This window comes from Lutjanus erythropterus, chromosome 10, assembly GCF_056507025.1.
Source record: "Lutjanus erythropterus isolate fLutEry1 chromosome 10, fLutEry1.hap2, whole genome shotgun sequence".
Classification (NCBI taxonomy): Eukaryota; Metazoa; Chordata; class Actinopteri; order Lutjaniformes; family Lutjanidae; genus Lutjanus; species Lutjanus erythropterus.
In genome coordinates, this window is record NC_139326.1 from 3,109,797 (window position 1) to 3,127,987 (window position 18,191).

Consider the following 18,191-nt stretch of genomic DNA (forward strand, 5'->3'; position numbering starts at 1 on the left):
GTGTTGTTCAATAGCAAAAGGGGAGTAGGTGAGACTGTTGCACGTGTTGCTAAATGTAGCATGATTATCAAGCGCCATAAGCAGCACCATACTCTCCCCTCCCTCCTCCCCGCTCTTATTCTTCTGGGCTTCTTTTATCCCGCCCAGTCCTCCTGATGCTTATCACTGCGGCAGAAGCATTAAATGTAATGTCTGTAGAAGGGAAATCATTGGCAACATGTGGTGAGAGCTTAAGATGTTGTCACACTTTAAGTTGCCTATAATCTGTTCAAAGGGAGAGTGCATAGTTCTCCAAAGTGCCGGGGAAAAGGGGGGAAGAAGAAGAAGAAGAAGAGCAGCAGAGACGCCGAAGTCTCTCAGCTGCACTTGGCTCGGCTGAAGTGTTCATCAGACAAAATAACTGTCGGTCCCTGTTGGCTTTTGTCTTCTTCATAATGCTTTTTTTTTTTTTTGTTCTCGTCTGTGTTTTGTGCTAAAAACACAGCTTGTAGCGTTACAAGCCTCAGCAGTGTGATAATCTGTCACGGCGAGGAGGAGAGAACCATAGATAACGTAAGAAAGAGCAGACAGGGGATTACAGGTATGTGGACACAGGATTAAAAAGAGGGACGTAATGATTCCTGTGGGACGGGGCTATGTGCTGAGACGGGCTCTTTTTTTCATTTATGAGTCCGGTTCTGGGGAGGCCTGGGTAAATATTGACAGTTCTCTCTGCTTGAGATGCGGCCATTGATCCGCGCAGGAGGGTCTCAGCGCCTGATCTGCGCGCTCAGGTGTGGGAGGAGGGAGAGCGAGGGCCGGGACGAGGCTGCCCGTCACGCTGGTGGTCTTCTTCTTCTTCCTCTGTGGTGTCACAGACGAGCTTAAAGCTGCTGATCAGGCAACATCGGGAGTCATGTTACACTCTGAGAAATAAAGGTACTAGCTAGAACCATAAAGGGTTCTTTTCCCCACAGGAGAGCACTTCTTGATTCTTTGTAGAACCTTTTTCAAAGGTCCAGTTTGGAACCTTTTCAGAGAGTTCTGCTTAGAACCATCTGTGAAAGGTCTCACCCAGAACCCCCTGTGAGAGGTTCTACACTAAACCCGTCTGTTTTTTTTTTAATTCACTCAGAGGGGTTCTACCAAGAGTCCTTTTATATTCCAAGGGTTTTATCTAGAACCCAGCAAATGTGTTCTACTGAGAACTTTGTTTATATTCCAAGGGTTTTATCTGGTTCCCACTCAGAAGGTTCTACCATAAACCTTTTTATATTCCAGGGCTGAGAACTTTTTTATATGCCAAGGGCTTTATCAAGAACACACCCAAGGGTTTCTCTTGAGAACCTTTTCATATCCCAAGAATTTTAGCCAGAACACAGTCAGGGGATTCTACATAGAACCGGTTTTCTTTAGAAAACACCAAATGGGTTCTATCAAGAACCTTTTTTACAGTCGGAGGGTTTTATTTAGAACCCACTAAGGGGGCTCTACTGAGAACATTTTTCCAAGGGTTTTATCTAGAACCCAGCCTACCAAGAACATTTTTATGCTCCAAGGGTTTCAACAATCATTGAGGAACCCTTCCTTCCAAAAAAGGTTCTTTGAATAAAAACAGTTTTTAGTCTTACAAAGAACAAACCCTTTCTTCAAATAGGTTTTGTTCAAAAAGTAAATGGTTCTGTGTAGAACATCAGCCTTTCAGGTGGAACCCTTTTTGGGAACCCTTATTTCTTCGAGTGTTCCCAGGCAGCTGAGTGTCCAGAGAGTGTATTTTTAGGTCTTAGTGTGGCGGGTCAGTGGGATCAAGTAGAGGCAGAACGTTGTAAATGATCAGTTAAGTCACTTTAAATCTGGTTCCACTCACACCTACAGCACTTTGATATCTTTAATATCCCAGCAGAGCTTCGCAGAACACTGCGAGGTCTCCTTTTCCCGCTAACGCTATCAGCAGCCCCTGTTGTTGATGTGTTTTTCTATATATAAAATCATCATTTACATCTTCTCCTGTGTCTCCCGTCGGCATGCCGGCCCACTGGACCGGTCCTCAAACCACTAATCAGGTAATGTTGGGGAGGTTGAATGGCGTGCCTCCCCCTGGTCAACCTTCACTGCTCACACAGTGGTGTTGTTTTAAAGAGCATTCTTTAGCAGCTGAACTTGGAAAGGTATTAAAGTGGGATTAGGCTCCTCCACAATCCACTGCTTGTGTCATTCAGGGAGTTTGTGTTCTCCTCTCCCCACTGCCACCTCCCCACTCCTCCTCTGTTTGATTGTGGCTAGCCGCAGGAGTGGGACTGACTGTGCCTTTCAAAGGAGAGGGGTAGGGTTAAATCCCTAGTCCACTGCTCCCTGCTAATTCTCCTTGTTCCTTAGAGAAGGATTTACTTCTGCTGCCAGCTTCTCAAAGGCCTTCTCTGCCCATCCGAAAAGTCGCCGTTGCCTTCCTGTGGAGGTGTGGTTGCCATAGAAGGGGCGTCATGCATGGCTATTCCATCTGAACCCCGCTGAGAATGGGGACCGGGGACTGAAAACAGGCAGAAAGTCCGGATTAGACGCGAGGACAAAGCAGGACAGGAAGATTCCAGAAGGGACGAATAGGAATTACAGCAGCAAAAATAATGCAAAGTGACAGAGAGGGGAAATAGAAAAATAATGGCTTACAAGATTAGACTCGGCGAGGAGAAAGAAGAAAGGAAAGAGGGCTGAATGAGAATGTTTTCATCTAGATGAGAAGATTTGAGAGAGCGGTCGTAGGTGAATGCGGAGTCCTGGACGTATCAAAACCGTGCTAACAAGTCATTTCCTCAACTTTTTCTGCCCTCTTTCTCAGCCTAAGCCGGCAATCATTAGCTAAACATTAGAGTTAGAGCTGGGAACTTGTCTTGACAGATTCATCACCTCTTTCCCCTGATCCCAGCATGTAACACAGTAATCCCTCTGAAAACTAGAAACAAGTCCCTGAATATTCAGTTTATCTTGACAGGAGTGTGTCAATGTCAGATTTCCTCTTTTTTTTTTTTTTTTTTTTTTTTTAATTTTATTCCAATTTTTTTTATTAGTAGTGTGGTTCTTGCCTTTTTGTTTTTTGGCGTCCAAACTTGGAGGTTTGTTTAGAAGATAGATCCAGGTTGGCAGGTCACTTAAACTAGAACCCTGCTTGTTTGAGAAACATGCCAAAATTTCTTTTTCAAGGGATTATCCTTGAGGTTTTTCCATAGTTGAATAATAATCTTCTTAACTTATTGTAATAAATGAAAGATTAAAGGATTTTATGAACCCTGCGAGTGCCAGTTTTCTGCTATCTCTGCTGTTTTGCTGCCGCATGACGGTTGAAAAGAAAATAAGATGCCGTTTTCTGTGCCAGATACAGGTGGTGATTTTGATCATAAGGGATGAAACTCGCGAAATATCCTATCAACTGATGTGATGTAATTAAGATACCGTACGATTTTCTCTCCTGATGCTGATCTGATGAGCAGATGTGAAGCAATTATTTTAGAAAGCTGCATAGACAACAGCAAAAACCACACTATCTTGTTTCAAGCGTGCATACAGCTGCTCATACACGTGTGAACACACACACACGCACACACCATATCAGTACTCAATCAGCACCTATAACAGCATTACCATAACAAAACCATCCTTTGGTTTCCCTGCGCTCATATTTACACATTATATTCATCACTATCGCTCATCCCTGTCCCGAACCAGCAGATGATGTCAATTGCTCCTCTTGCTGCCTCCCTGCCTTGCACAATGAAATAGATGTTCACCACAAATAGATAGGCGGTTGCCAGCTGTCTTCCAGACCAGGGCAAACAAAGAGGCCACTAATAAATCCAGCTTTACGGCTGGACAAGATCAACCACACTCCCTGCCTTCTTGCTCCATTTAATGTGGCTTCTTCTGAACAACAGAGAACGAATTAAATGCCTCTCAGTCACCAATAAAACAATGCAAACATCTTCCTGAAAGGATATAAAAGAAGATGGAGGCGTTGTCGGGGAAATGGTGATAGAGGTGGTGTTGCACCACAGAGGCGTGATATTAGCCAGTAAGATGAAATATGGACAGACCAGAGGGCAGCCCAGTAGTCAGCCATGAATCACAGGCTCTGATACGGTATCTGATGCATACAGAGTGTCCTGGATATGAAAGAAATGTGTAAAATGTCAGCAAAGGCTTGATTGGGATCACCAGGATTTGGTGATCACTGCACTAGAACATGATCCCAGCCTCTTTTTCAGATTTGCAAGGGGGTCTGGGTGCCCATGACTGAGCTCGCTTGGAATGATGCGGGGCCGGGCCCACCCTAGACATTTTAACAGATGAGCTGCTGCCAAAGGAGTCACCTCCTTGGCTGCCCGCAGGATCAGCAAGCCAACTTGACTCTTAATCAAAAAGCCTTGATGGGCAAGTCAAGAAAAGGCAGTGGGAGAACATGAAGCCAAAGGAAAAGCATTTTCAGTGTAACTTCTGCTGAACAGCAACCACTGTGGCCACAAGTGACATTTCTAAGATAATGGTAAATGATAAAACACAATATAAGGGCAGTCAACAAGTCAGTGAACAGACACCACCATCTACTTGAGCTAAAATAATAAGCTAACATGAGCTACCTTACTACTCATAAGGTAGCTAAGAAAGGTTGTATCTGCAAAACAAGGATATTGAATTCAGGAATGATGCAGTAAATAGTGGGCATTTGATTTATTTACATTTGTCAAAGAAAGAATATGTTATTATTTTATTACATATTCTCACTTTAAAGCAGTGTATCCTAAGCTTCGGGTCGCTACCTGAAATGGGTCGTGGGCCTGTTTTTATTGAATCCCCAGTTGGCAGAGTAAAATGCACACCACATTTCCTCAAACAGTGGCATGCAGTGCAGAATGAGACACAGAAAGCAGCACCGCACAGCTTAACCCTTTCATGACATTCAACACAGGAAACCATAACTTTTAAATACAGAAATAAAATACAGCTAGTGCCAAGAAATGACACCACCAAATGGGTTAAACTATAAACAGCACAAAAATGGCAAGTTTGCTACGATCAGCTACTGATCAGACCAGACCAAGGAAGTTGTAGCAGCTACACATCTGATACTGAACTGATCAAGAGTGCACTTTATTTCTTATGAGTTGAACTTTTCATATATAAAAGAACCGATGCTCTTTTTCTGCTTTCAGAAGTTATATACTGCTGCTTTAAACAGCTACTTTTTCTCTGTCATCAGCGCTCTTACATTCATCTTTTTTCCCTGTTTTGTAGGTTGTTTGCCACCAAGTGCAGCGGCTGCATGGAGAAAATCGCCCCCACAGAGTTTGTGATGCGCGCCCTGGAGTGCGTCTACCACCTGAACTGCTTCTGCTGCTGCGTGTGCGACCGGCAGCTGAGGAAGGGCGATGAGTTTGTCCTGAAGGAGGGCCAGCTGCTGTGCAAGATCGACTACGAGCGGGAGAAGGACTTACTCAGCTCGGTCAGCCCGGATGACTCAGACTCAGGTGAGCCCCTCTGCACCCTCTCACACACGAGTGAGAACAGCACCGGGGTGCGATCATCACATGGCACCAGGGTGTTGTATGCTCTGTATGCTCCGTTCCATCACAGTGGAAGCCAACACAGACATCCACCATCAGCTGAATCTTACTGGTTTCAGTACTGTGGTAGTAATATGAAAGGAGTCAAACAATATTAATTTGTCCTTAAAGGATTATTGTAGATTATTTGAAGTGGGGTTGTATGAGTTACTTATTGAAAGTCAAAGTATTAACCTGCAGCAGAGAGTCTCAAGTTTTTTCTCAGCCAAGAACCCCCTTACAATAGATAGAAAATATATGGGGACTCCCTCATATGCAGGTGACACGTGCTTGACTTTTATATACATGTATAATTTATAGATTGTTAAATTAGAACTTAATCTATGGAGATTTAAACATTAAAACATTTTTTTTATTAAACTATGAAACGGTTTGTCATGATAATTTAAATGAATGAATCTGAAACCTTTTCATGGACCCCCTGGCAGAGTGCCACAGACCCCTGAGTGGGCCCAGACCCCTATTTGAGAACTGCTTGTGGACCTACAGCAGTTCCCGGATTATTTTCACCACCTTACTTTGTCATCAGACTGCATTTTCTATCGGAAAATCGCTGATATGTAAGCCAAATATTGCTATATCCAAACCAACCAAACTCCCCCCCAAAAATTATTAATTTAACCTCATAGAACACAGGAGTTGTTGGTCCACCTCTTCCTTGATCAGTTGGTTTCTTTGTGTTATAATGTGACTTTGGTGAATTCAAACTAACCCTTTAAAACACAGAGGTCAGACAATAACAAACAAACTAACAGATTGATGCCAACAGCTCCCATGTTCTGCGAGGTAAAATTACTGATTTTGCCTAAGGAGTTTGGTAGGTTTGGAGAAAGCAATATTTGGCTTGTGTGACCACTGTTCTCTGTTGGAAAAGACTGTCTGATGGCAATGTAAAGTGATGAAAATATTCTAAATATAACAGACACATACTGATTTTTTTCTGTGGATCTTTTTTTTTTTATATACCTTTTGTTCCTGACCCCATTCACAGCAGTTCAATGCTGGTATTCTTCTCTGTGTGCTATCCTCCATCTACTATTGATAATACACTGACTGATAGATACCTCATACAACCCTACATCAAATAATGCAAACTATCCCTTTAAAATAGCTGCCAGATTATGTGCTGGAACATCTGAGATTTCTCAGATTTCGCGCATGCAGACCAGGCAGTAAAAAAACTTCTAACATGGCTCCATCTGCAGCTTCTCAATAGCTGATTCTGCAGCATTCTAATTCAAGCAGGGGGCGTAGGTTTATGATACAGTAGGAAGTGGAAACAGGACGAAGCCAAGCCACCCTGTATTAATGGCTCTCCATGCGTGGGCAGGGTCTGGTGCTGGAAAGAATTAAATCACTGTATCGTGGTGAGTGACAGAGGGATTTGGGGCCTTTCTGCAGAAAGCCTGCTCCTCCACTCTTATCAGCTCTAGTGTTCCTCGCCTATAGCCTCCACACACAATGAGGCATCTCGCCAAGCCTCACTGTTCACTACCATCTGGCTCACATTTAGACATGCACAAAAGCGGGGAATTTGTCAAATACATCTGTGCCTGTGTCAACTTTTGTCAACTTGTGGGAATATTTGCTCTGCGTCTTCCTCGTTCGCTTGTGTCCCGGCGTATCGCACAGGCATGTCTTTTGTGCATGTCTCCAAGTTTCAAGATGGAGAAAATGTTGACATGAACAGAGGTTAACCTCGACATGTGGCAGATGAAATGTAGGTTTTTCAGTGGAGAAATGTAGATACTTATCAGATAACAGGAGACACACCGAGGCATCATGTGTGCCTCTCCTTACAGCCCCAAAATCATCATTAACAACACTGCTGGTTTAGATTTGGAAACACGTGTTTTCAGCCCGACACAGAAGGAAAATTCATGCTTTTTGTATCGTTTCATTTATTTTTCATGTTATGTTTACATGGCTTTGTGGCCTTTGTGGCAGACGAAGCTGAAATGCATGAGTCACAACATAATTCCTTCATTGTATTTCATTCTATATGTCATGCCACAGTTATTCAGCTACAAACAACACATTAAAGGGATAGTTCAGATTTTTTCAAGTGGAGTTGTATGAGTCACTTACCCGCAGTTAGTGTGTTACTTGCAGTAGATGGCGGTCAGTATGCTCCTGGTTTGGAGAAGCAGCAAGAGTACCAGTGTAGGAAGCTAAGCAATGCACTGCTGTGGACAGGGTCAGCAGCGAAATGTATTTTAGAGATATTTAGAATATTTTTACAGCTTTACTTTGCAGTCAGACTGCCTTTTCTGGTGGGAAATCGCCATTATATGAGCCAAATATCAATAATCAATACAGGAGTTGCTGGTCTACTGAGGCCTCGTTTGTTTGTGTTATTGTGTGACTTCAGTGAATCCAAAATAGCCTTTTAAAACACCAAAGTCATGCAATAACAAACAAACTGACCAGTAGAGCAACACTTCCCGTGTTCTGCAAGGTAAAATTACTGATTTTACCTTTGGAGTTTGGTTGGATTTGAGAAAGTGATATTTGGCTTGGCATATAATGTTGGTTTCCCGTTGAAAAAGGCTGTCTGACCGTGAGAATATTCTAAATACTGGCTAAAATATGTTTTACTGCTGACCCTGTCCACGGCAGTACATTGCTAATACCTCACTTCAAATAATATTTACTATCCATTTATACAAATTTACACCTAATAGAGGATCGACCCTGATGATACAGTGTACGCAACAATTTTTCAAGTTTCACATTGTTAGAATTTCTCTTCCCTATAATGACTTGTTCTGGGAGAGAATTGAATATGTAGTTATTATGTTTAATAGCTGCAAACAGTAAGCTGACTTTTGTGTAAAAAAAATAAACTAACAGGCATTTTCTTAATAACAGAAATCTAATAAAAACCAAGTTATTATTCCATTTTAATGGCACGTTGTAGGATAGAAGCATAAAAAATACACCGATTTTACTGCCCAAAACTGTAATATCCTGCTGCTGACAGTAAAAATCTAGCCATCCATATGAGCGTTGTCATTATTAAAGGCTCTGAAATAGATCTAAAAATTGGACTTTCTTGCTGCGTCACGGGAGATGCATTTCCCATATGTACTTGTGTTTCCTTTTTCATGTTGCACTTGATGTAGTATTCTTATCAGAGATTGATTTAGTGTAAATCAGACAAAGCTGAGAGCAATAAATTACGAGTGACGCAGTGTCCAGTTCAGTGACAAATGTGCATATTTCATTGTGCTCTCCGAGAGCGAGAGCCGTAGACTTCTGTACGTCTAATCGTACATGTGGCTTTTTCCTTTTGTAACAAATTGATAACAAAGTATCAGAAACACATGTGTCTCCTTTGATTATGCACTTGTGGTGTGTGAATCTCCCGGAATAGGGAAGAACGAAAATATATTTATCAGCAGACTGTCACAGACTAAAAGGGTGTAGTCAGTTCAAGCTCGTGCTGATGATACAGAAAAATGACTCTTTCTGCAGAGAAAAGTGACGATGAGGAGTTGGACATCAAGCCGGAGAAAGGCATAGGAGGCCAGGGGAAGGGGGACGATGGGAAGGATCCGAGGAGGCCCAAAAGACCACGAACCATACTGACCACTCAACAGAGGCGGGCCTTCAAGGCTTCCTTTGAGGTGTCCTCAAAACCTTGCAGAAAGGTAAGACAGTTAAATAACATCTAATTCTTAAATTGCAGTACTTGCTTTTTCGTTTTCTTTTGACTTACTGTGGTTATTGTAATGTACCAAACAACAAAGCAAATTCCTTGTATGTGTAAACCTGCTTAAAGAAATAGTTCGGATTATTTTGAAGTGGACTGTATGAGGTAGTTATTGATATTTAAAGAATGACCTACATTAGATGGGTGAAACAGCCCCAGTTAGGGGAAGCAGAGAGCCGCACCAACATGGAAGCTCAGCGGTGTACTGCTGTAGAGCGTGGTCAATAACAAAAGATATTTTAGACACCTAAAAAAAACCTTTACTTTGGTGCTAGAGAGCCTTTTCTGATTGAGATCTGTCGTTGTACAAGGCAAATATCACTCTCTCCAAACCCACCAATCTCCATAGGCAAAATCACTCATTTTACCTTGCAGAACACAAGAGTTGCTGGGCTGCCACTGCCTCTGTCTTTTAGTTTGTTTGCATTATTTTGTGACTTTGGTGAATCCAAACTCTCCTTTAAAATCACAGAAATCGATAATAACAATAACAAAAAAACTAACAGATCGAGGAAGCAGAAGACCAGCAACTCCCATGTTCTGCCTGGTAAAATGACTGATTTTATCTATGGATTTTGGTTGGTTTGGGGAAAATCATATTTGGCTTATATAACAGAGGTTTCCAGTCACAAAAAGGCTGCCTGACAGGAAGGTAAAGAGGTTTAAATGAATAGTGATAATGATTTTTCAGGTGGATCTTTTTAAATGGCTAAAATACTGTTTATTTCTGAGCTTCAGTGCTGGGGGGCCGCTCTGTGCTTCTCTAATCTAGCTAATACACCAACTATCAATAAGTACCTCATACAACCCCACAAATAAGCCGTACTATCCCTTTAATAAACATGAAATAAACCAGATCTGATTTTGATAAAATAGTAGAAAACCAAGCCATTGTTTTTATATTCCCTGGTCTGCATTTGGATATTTAGATGCTGACCACAAGCCCTACAGTAGTTTCACAAATAAAATTCTCAAATTAAAAAAATCTCCCCCACCTCAGAGCTGAGCTTTGAAGTGGCGAGCAGCTTTCTGTTCTGTGTTAACTGAGGCAGGCTGGTGTAACGCAGTCCGCCTGCACCAAATGTCATACTGAGATAGGAAAACTGCCTCCGTAGGCCGGGCCCTAAAACAGGCGCTGCACCCGCGCCAAGGCTTTGAAGAGGCAATAACCAAGAGGTCCAAAAAGACCACTGCATTCATTCAACATTGAAAATCAAAGAAGCAATGTGCCTATTGGAAAATGTGCACGATATGTTAAGGAGGCAAAGTATTTCAGTGTGCTGTGAAGTGCTTTGTTTTCTCGTGGGATGCTGGAAATCTTTTGTCTTGATGCTTTCAGGTGAGGGAGACGCTGGCTGCAGAGACGGGACTCAGCGTCCGGGTGGTGCAGGTGTGGTTTCAGAACCAGAGAGCTAAGGTGAGAGCGGCTAACACGGGATGAATTAGATTTCGTGTCCACATACAACAGCCTTGTTCCATCTCGGAGTCCAGCTAATAAATCACCACAACTATGTGTGTTAAACTTATCACTGCATTCCTTTCACAAATGTTAAAAAAGAAAAAAAGCCAGAGGAGTTGCAAATCTAGCTCACTCTTGCATTAAATGTCTACGCCCTCCTCTTCTCTGATTATTATCTTGTGAAAACCTTTGATACTTGACAATGAAGTGCACTCAGATACAGATTTGGTGCGGTTCACTCGAGGGTGAACAGCGAGGAGCATCCTTTTTAAATTAAAGACTGCATGTTAGTTTTGGGGGTTCCTCACAACTTTGACTCCTTCGTTTCAGATGAAGAAGTTGGCAAGAAGACAGCAGCAACAACAAGAACAACAGAATTCTCAGAGGCTCGGCCAAGGTACGATACTGCACATAGCGTGCACACACACGGTGGGAGTGTTTGTCTCGAAGCTCTTTGTCTGGGAAATTTATAATTGTTGTATATTATTCACATTTTCAAAAATTTAAGGCCCCCTTTCACTCAAAAATGTTTTTTGCCCATTGCTTTACTTTGGTGTATGAGCTTCACAGCATAGAAAAAGGCTGAGTCTTAGTAAACGAGCAGGCATGACTTTGTGACGTCATCAGGAAAGATGACAGAGATGCAGGCAGTGGGCGTGAATATGAGTTAAACTGGGTGAATGAATATGATTCATGTAGAAAAAATAAACAAAGTGTTTCCTGTTGCTATCATCCTGACCTTTATTTCACAAAAATTCAAACAACTTCTTTCATCAGTTGTTTCCCCTGTTATTGTTAATGATTGATAAAAACTTGTGGGGGTGTAGATTTTTTCTGTTTCTGAAGGGGGGCATGCCAGAAAAGGTTTGACAAAGATGCCTCAAGGCATGCAGGCGGTCAAAAACTGACCTCCCAGACAGGCGTCTTCCATCCTCACCCCATGTGTGATGTGGAAACCTGCTGGAATCAGAATTTTTCGGCGAGGGACAGCGAGTAGATGTGATTTAAATCATTATATGCATATGCATATTATTTGGGTTTTTCATATCATGCAACATATTTAAAATGTTAACATCAAGCTAGTTAAAAGATTTGTGTGAGTACTTCTTGTTGATGACTGCTAAACAATATTTCAATATTATGGAAAACATTGGATGAGAAAATGAGAGCTTGTCGTTTATTCTTCTGTTGCAGTATAATCAAATGTGTTGTGAGAAAAGAATTCATCTGAGAAAATAGTTCACAAATTCAATAATTACTCTGAATAACAGATTGCAAATATGTCACAGTGTAAACAAGAACATTTCACATCAAAAGCAAGACAGATATTCTGTCTGGAAGCCAAATAAAATGAACAGCAGACGTCATTTTGCAAAGCCACTGCAAAGGAAAGTGCCGGGAGGGGGGGGGATGGGCCCCAGTGATGAAGCCACAAGAGTTTTGTGTCCTTCTCACAAGTCTGTTAGCCAAGAGCAGTGTTTGTGAAGGGAATTGTGGGAGAAGCCACAGGAAAGACTACTGTAGGTTTCCATGGAAATATTAACAGACGCAGGCAAGAAATCCAGGTATTTGGAGGTAATTATAGCGCTAGAGCCCTTTATTTTTAGCAGGTTTTTTTGCTCTGACAGTCTAAGAAAAGTACAAACTTAAATTAAAGCGAGCTTGTGAAGATCTAAAATTACCAGGCATGAATGAGCAACTACAATGTCCCTGCTGTTAAAGGATAATTCTGGTATTTTTAGCACAAAGAAGAAGTTGGTTAGCCATTTATGGCAGAAAATTTGCTATTTTAACCCAAACCATGACTTATTTTTCTCCACTAAACCTACCCAAGAAGGGCTTTCTGGCAGAAAGTCTTGAAGGTTAACTACTCCAAACAACACATTTTTAACCAGAAACAGACATTTTTGTCTCCTTTGTCATTTTTCCTCACAGATCCTCCACTGATTCCTAGATCAGTTAATTTGTTGCTGTTTAAACAACTGATCTGAATTATCATTTTGAAACACTAAAGTCACATAACAGCACAATCTATTGAGGCGGCTGTAGACCAGCAACTCCTCTGCTCTGTGAGGTAAAATGACAAAGGGGTCTGGTGATGTTGTGCAGAACAATGGCTTCAGTTCCACGTCAGACAGAGCTGTGTGAAAAATCCCCTGTCTGCAGGAATCCTTTCCATAATACTGTCAGACACTTATTGACACTTACACTTTCCTGTGCATTTTGGCCTTTTGTCTACACACATAATGGCCTTTTAAGTCACTGAAAATGGAGATTTTGGAGAACTCGTGTCAAGAAAAAGTGAGAGGGCCGTGGCAAATCCAAAAACAATAATGTATACAACAATAAAACGATACAACCAATCAAACAAGATCAAGTCAGACTCATCAGAATCAGAATGTCAGTGTAGTGTGTTCCATAATTTAGGCACTAAAGGACGCTGACCGAGTATTTTTGGGGTCTGTGGAACTGTTAATAGCCTTGAGTCTGATGATCGTCTCCCTGCCTCATCATTACCACAGGGATTTTTTATGAAACAGTGCTGAAACTCCCTTCTGTATAGAAATCATTTTATCCATGTACATGTTGTTGACGAGGCCCCAAGGATTACGTTGTGGCCATTGTGGCCCGTTTCGTGAATGCCCGCTGAGGTGATTCCAAAAGTTTTGGTATCTACTAGCCTTTTAGACCCCCAAATATGTAAAAAGTACGGCTCAGGTTTAAAAATACTGGAATTACCCTTATAATTACAGTAGGGACGTGTTTCTTCCTTGTTGTTTCCCATTCATGCCGGGTAATTTTAGATCTTCACGAGCTCACCTGAATCTGAGTTTGCACTTTTCTTAGACTGCTAGACCAAAATAAAACTAATAAACATAAAGGGAGTTTGGTGCTTGTGAGACAGCTATAATAACATCCAAATACCTGGACTGCTTAGCTGTGTCTTACCTTTTAGTGCTCTGATCATCACGGTTTTCCCCCGTTCATCACCACCTTTCTGTGTGTGTGTGTGTGTGTGTGTGTGTGTGTGTGTGTGTGTGGCTGCATTTACATTCTGCAGACTCATCCTGAGTTTATGTCTGTTTTCTCTAATGGTTTTCCCCTCATCTCCTCACAGAGGTAATGTCCAATCGGATGGAGGGGATGATGAACTCCTTCACGCCGCTGGCTCCGCCGCAGCAGCAGCTGGTCGCCATGGATCAGAACGGCTACAGCACAGACCCGTTCCAACAGGGGCTCACCCCCCCACAGATGCCCGGGGACCACATGAACCCATATGGTGAGCATCACACCCACTCCTACCCCTTAAACACACACACACATGCCTGTCCCCTTGATCAACCTCATAGTTGCTCCCCAGTGTGGGACGAGCGTTCAGGCCACAGCTCCTTCTGATTTAAGCCGCTCGCAGCAGAGACGTACGAGCAGCTTCCCCTCCCACATGAGATAACACGAGCATAAGCTGTTGCGTTTTGAAGTTAATTTTCAAATGTGTTTAATATGGTCGCGGCTCCCCGTCTCCACTTCTGAGACATGTCCTGTTACTGATGATGTTTTCTGATGGTGGTAAAAACATGTGGTCAGATAAAGTGCAGTCCAAGCAGATGATTGAGGGCTGCGTGAGCTAATGAATCAGAATGAGAAAACAACACAGCTCTGATTTCCGCGTGATACAGACAGAATTAAAATGCAAACAACGAGGAAAGGAGGGGAAAAAAATCAGTCAATCAAGCATTAGTCCACAGGATGTAACTGGAATAACACATTTCTAAGTGATGTCCTCAACAGGCCCCAGAGGGACCGTTTCCTCAAGTTCATAACTTCCTTATAATTTGCCTCCATTTAGTTCTTCTCGGTAGTAAGAACCCAAATCCCCAGTCTCATCACTCTCCTTTGGTTCGGGGAAAAGAACAATATTGGCAAGGCATTAAAAGATGTGTCTCAAATCACTGTCCCCATTTTGTGCAACACTATCATTAAGATCCAGAGTGTAATAAAGTTAACTATTCCCTCCAGAGAAATAACATGTTGAGGTTTTATGAAAGGCGGAAACAGTTGCTATTAACCAGATCTTTTAGGAGGATGCCCCTTGTTTACATGCTCCCTCATAGACCGCAATTGTCCCAGCGAGGGCAGCAAAAAGTGAGCTTTGATGATAACTAACAAAACAGTTTCTCCCGATTGTGATGACACACAACAGCAATTTCTCAAAGTGACTATTAGTAATTATAATTTCCCAACGCTGCTATAAATCTCAGATATAAGAGTGTATTGATTTCCGAGCGGGGCGTGTTTCTGAATGACGCCTCTGCCACCGAATCCTCAGGGTTCAGAGGTTTACTTTAAAAATGTATTTCACTACAATTACTAATTACCTGTTAAAATGTAGGAAGTAACCTAATCCAGGTATCACAGTATAAAAGTAATGTTACATGATTACTTTGTGTTACTTTTGGATTACCTCAGTACCAAATATGTTTAGCCTAATATAATGTTTTATAATCGTTGTTAGGTTTATTAATGTGTCTTTGTGAATGCATGTTTAGATTATGCACATTTAAATGTAATGTGTCAGTTATGATATTCACACTTCACATCAGTGATGCACCTGAATCCAAATATATTATTCAGGAAAGCACCTTTAATGCACCAAGATTATTCCCTTCAACTGAAGGATATTTCTGTCTACTTGCACATCTGTACTGTAGAATTTCTATTTTCGTCGCAAAAAAGAAGCTTTCGATTTCTAAAACTTTTTTTTTTCAGTTTCTGATTTTTCAATATCCCACGGTGAGCTTCAGATAGTTCATTAAAAACTTAGTTTAGCTAAAAGTAGAGAAAGATGAAGAAGAAAAGAGCAATATGTGGATATTGAAATATATTTCCTAATTAGTTATATTTCAATATGATACCATTTTGATGCTTTGTAGGCTCTTTTCCAATGAGGTTTCCAATTAGGTTAGAAAATAAAACATTTACTACATATAATAATATAAACCACACCCACTTCCAGTCTTTTATCCAGGCACAGAAACAAATAAGAGACTCATAAAGTGTTATAAAGTGTGCACACTGGGTGTGGCAGCATATCGTTCTTTGTTTTAAAATGCATTTAAAATAGTAATTCTCCTAATAATCCACATTTTTACTAAATATATCTGTAATTTTGATTCAGGGCCAACATTTATTTTCACCATTGATGAGTCTGACTGTCATTTTCTTAAAATGTTTTCATTAAAATGTAACATAAAATGTCAGAAAAGGGTGAAAAATGCTGATGGCTTTTTCCCAGAACCCAAGATGACGTCCTCAAATGTCCTGTTTTGTCTACAAGACATTCAGTTCACTGTCAAAGAGGAGTGAAGAAAACAGACAATATTCACATTTTACAGGGTGAAATCAGAGAATTTAGACTTTTTTCTTCAAAATCTTTTCATTCTAAATGTAGTGGAATACAGTTATCTTGTTTGTATGCTAATTACATAACACTGTTACTTGTAATCCATTCCTCCATGAGCCTGTGAATCCTGACGTCTGTCTCTGTGTCGTCTCTCCCTGCAGGTAATGATTCTGCATTCCATGACATAGACAGCGACACGTCTTTAACCAGCCTCAGTGACTGCTTCATGGCGTCGTCGGAAGTCAGCTCCATGCAGGCCCGCGTGGGGAACCCCATCGACCGCCTGTACTCCATGCAGAACTCTTATTTTGCATCATGAAAGGGACGAGTGAAAGTGAAACATCAGCAGCACAGAATAAACTGCCCATCTCAACCTGAAGCGCGATGGCCAGGAGTTTCTCTACACCAACACCACGGACTCGACAGAAGAAACACCTCCTGGTTATGTGCTGAAGCTTACTCAAAGATAGTAAAAACCACTTGTTGTAGGACAGTGAAGACTCCTGGGAAAAAGACTTAAATATTGTTAGAGATTATTCGGTAGGATTGCTTATCTGTCACAGGAGATATTACTCTTTTCTTTGTTCACTTAAAGAAAACAAGTAGATATTGAAGCCACTTATTACACACTCTCAAAACCAAATAACACAGTGAATTTATACAGTGCATGATCAATTGTAAACTAAAACTTTTTGTAAGCCCCCCCTGGTTAAGATGTGGTGTTTGGACTGTTTCTTCTTTACACTACACATGGATTTCCATGTTCACCGTTAGCATTTTGATCACTTTCAATAGGTTTAGATATTGTGTTAATAGTAAATAGGTGCAGCATGTCTGCAAGAGTGACTGTACATTTGTGTATGTATGAGAGTTTGTGGTGAGAAAGAATTGTTTAGAGGAGAAAAAAAGAGGAGAATCTGGTGGACACGTAGGATCAGTGAAGTGTAAATACTCTCCCCAGGCAAATTGGATGTGCATGTTAAAAATGGAAAGCATTCTATTTATTTAACTATAACAGGCTCTTGAAGGTGCATATTAAAACTGAAAAGCTTTATTTAAAAAGGAGAGCATTTTTTTGTTGAGCAATTAGTGAGTTCATGAGTTATCACGACTCATCTGTATGCCTTTTTAATATGAAGATTAACCCTTTTTGTTTTTGTTTTTTCTTCAGCCAAGCTGTAAATGAGCAATGTTGCTATTTATTTCGTACAGACCATAAACCTTTTGTTGTCATTGTCATATGTGCATTCTCAAAAATGTTAAAGTTGCTAATTGACCAAAGTTGACTGGTTTGATGAATAAACAATGTCTTTCTCCTGATAACATTAAATAAATGCCATTCAGTGATCATTCAAACATGGTAACATTCAACTGCTTCAGAGAAAAGGACTTTTTTTTTTAGCAATGCTGGCAACAGCTATACACAGTGTTTACTCCTACACTAATTAATACATTTCTAATGTGCATCCCGACGTTTCAGAGGACAGAGACCATAGAAGTTCACTTTTTTCCCCAGAATTTTATAATATATGAAGAAACTGTTGATTTCAGATCAATCTTGCATTTACTGCATTACGTTACCCACAAGCTAGCATGCTATATTGTTAGCCTCTGTGGCATCTAAACGCTGACAGTTTTGCCATTGCCTAGCAGTGTTGTTCTCACAACTTTAGGCAGCAAACCTTTGAAACATTACCATGTTAGCATTGTCTTGAGCATGTTCACAAGTTGTGCCCAAGTACAGCCTGGTAGAGCTGTTAGCACGGCTGAAGACGAGGTCGGCCCAAAGTGAAGCCCACAGGCACAAACCTGGCCTGCCATAATGTTAGATTTGGCCCAAAATTAAAATATATCTACAATATAAAGCACTGTTTATGCTGACTAATTTTTATAGAAGCATTAAAGGTCCAATGTGTAACATTTAAAGAGGTTTATTGGCAGAATTAGTGTATTTTCATTAGTGTATAATTACCTGAAAATAAGACTTGTAATTATCACACCTTAAAGGTGTGATAATTACAAGTCTTA

The 18,191-nt window shown here is 41.0% G+C and overlaps 1 protein-coding gene across 4 annotated transcripts in view; it reads left to right on the forward strand.

The window, feature by feature from the left end:
- lmx1bb (LIM homeobox transcription factor 1, beta b) overlaps positions 1 to 17,519 on the forward strand; it is a 77,986-nt gene extending 60,467 nt beyond the window's left edge. For all 4 annotated transcript variants that reach the window (XM_084727883.1, XM_084727884.1, XM_084727885.1 and 1 more), the window contains 6 exons: positions 5,260 to 5,492; positions 9,066 to 9,241; positions 10,643 to 10,720; positions 11,093 to 11,159; positions 13,881 to 14,042; positions 16,325 to 17,519. In XM_084727883.1, the coding sequence (XP_084584009.1) occupies positions 5,260 to 5,492; positions 9,066 to 9,241; positions 10,643 to 10,720; positions 11,093 to 11,159; positions 13,881 to 14,042; positions 16,325 to 16,482 (874 nt within the window). In that variant the 3' untranslated portion in view covers positions 16,483 to 17,519. The remainder of the gene's footprint in view (positions 1 to 5,259; positions 5,493 to 9,065; positions 9,242 to 10,642; positions 10,721 to 11,092; positions 11,160 to 13,880; positions 14,043 to 16,324) is intronic.
- Positions 17,520 to 18,191: the final 672 nt, after the last annotated feature.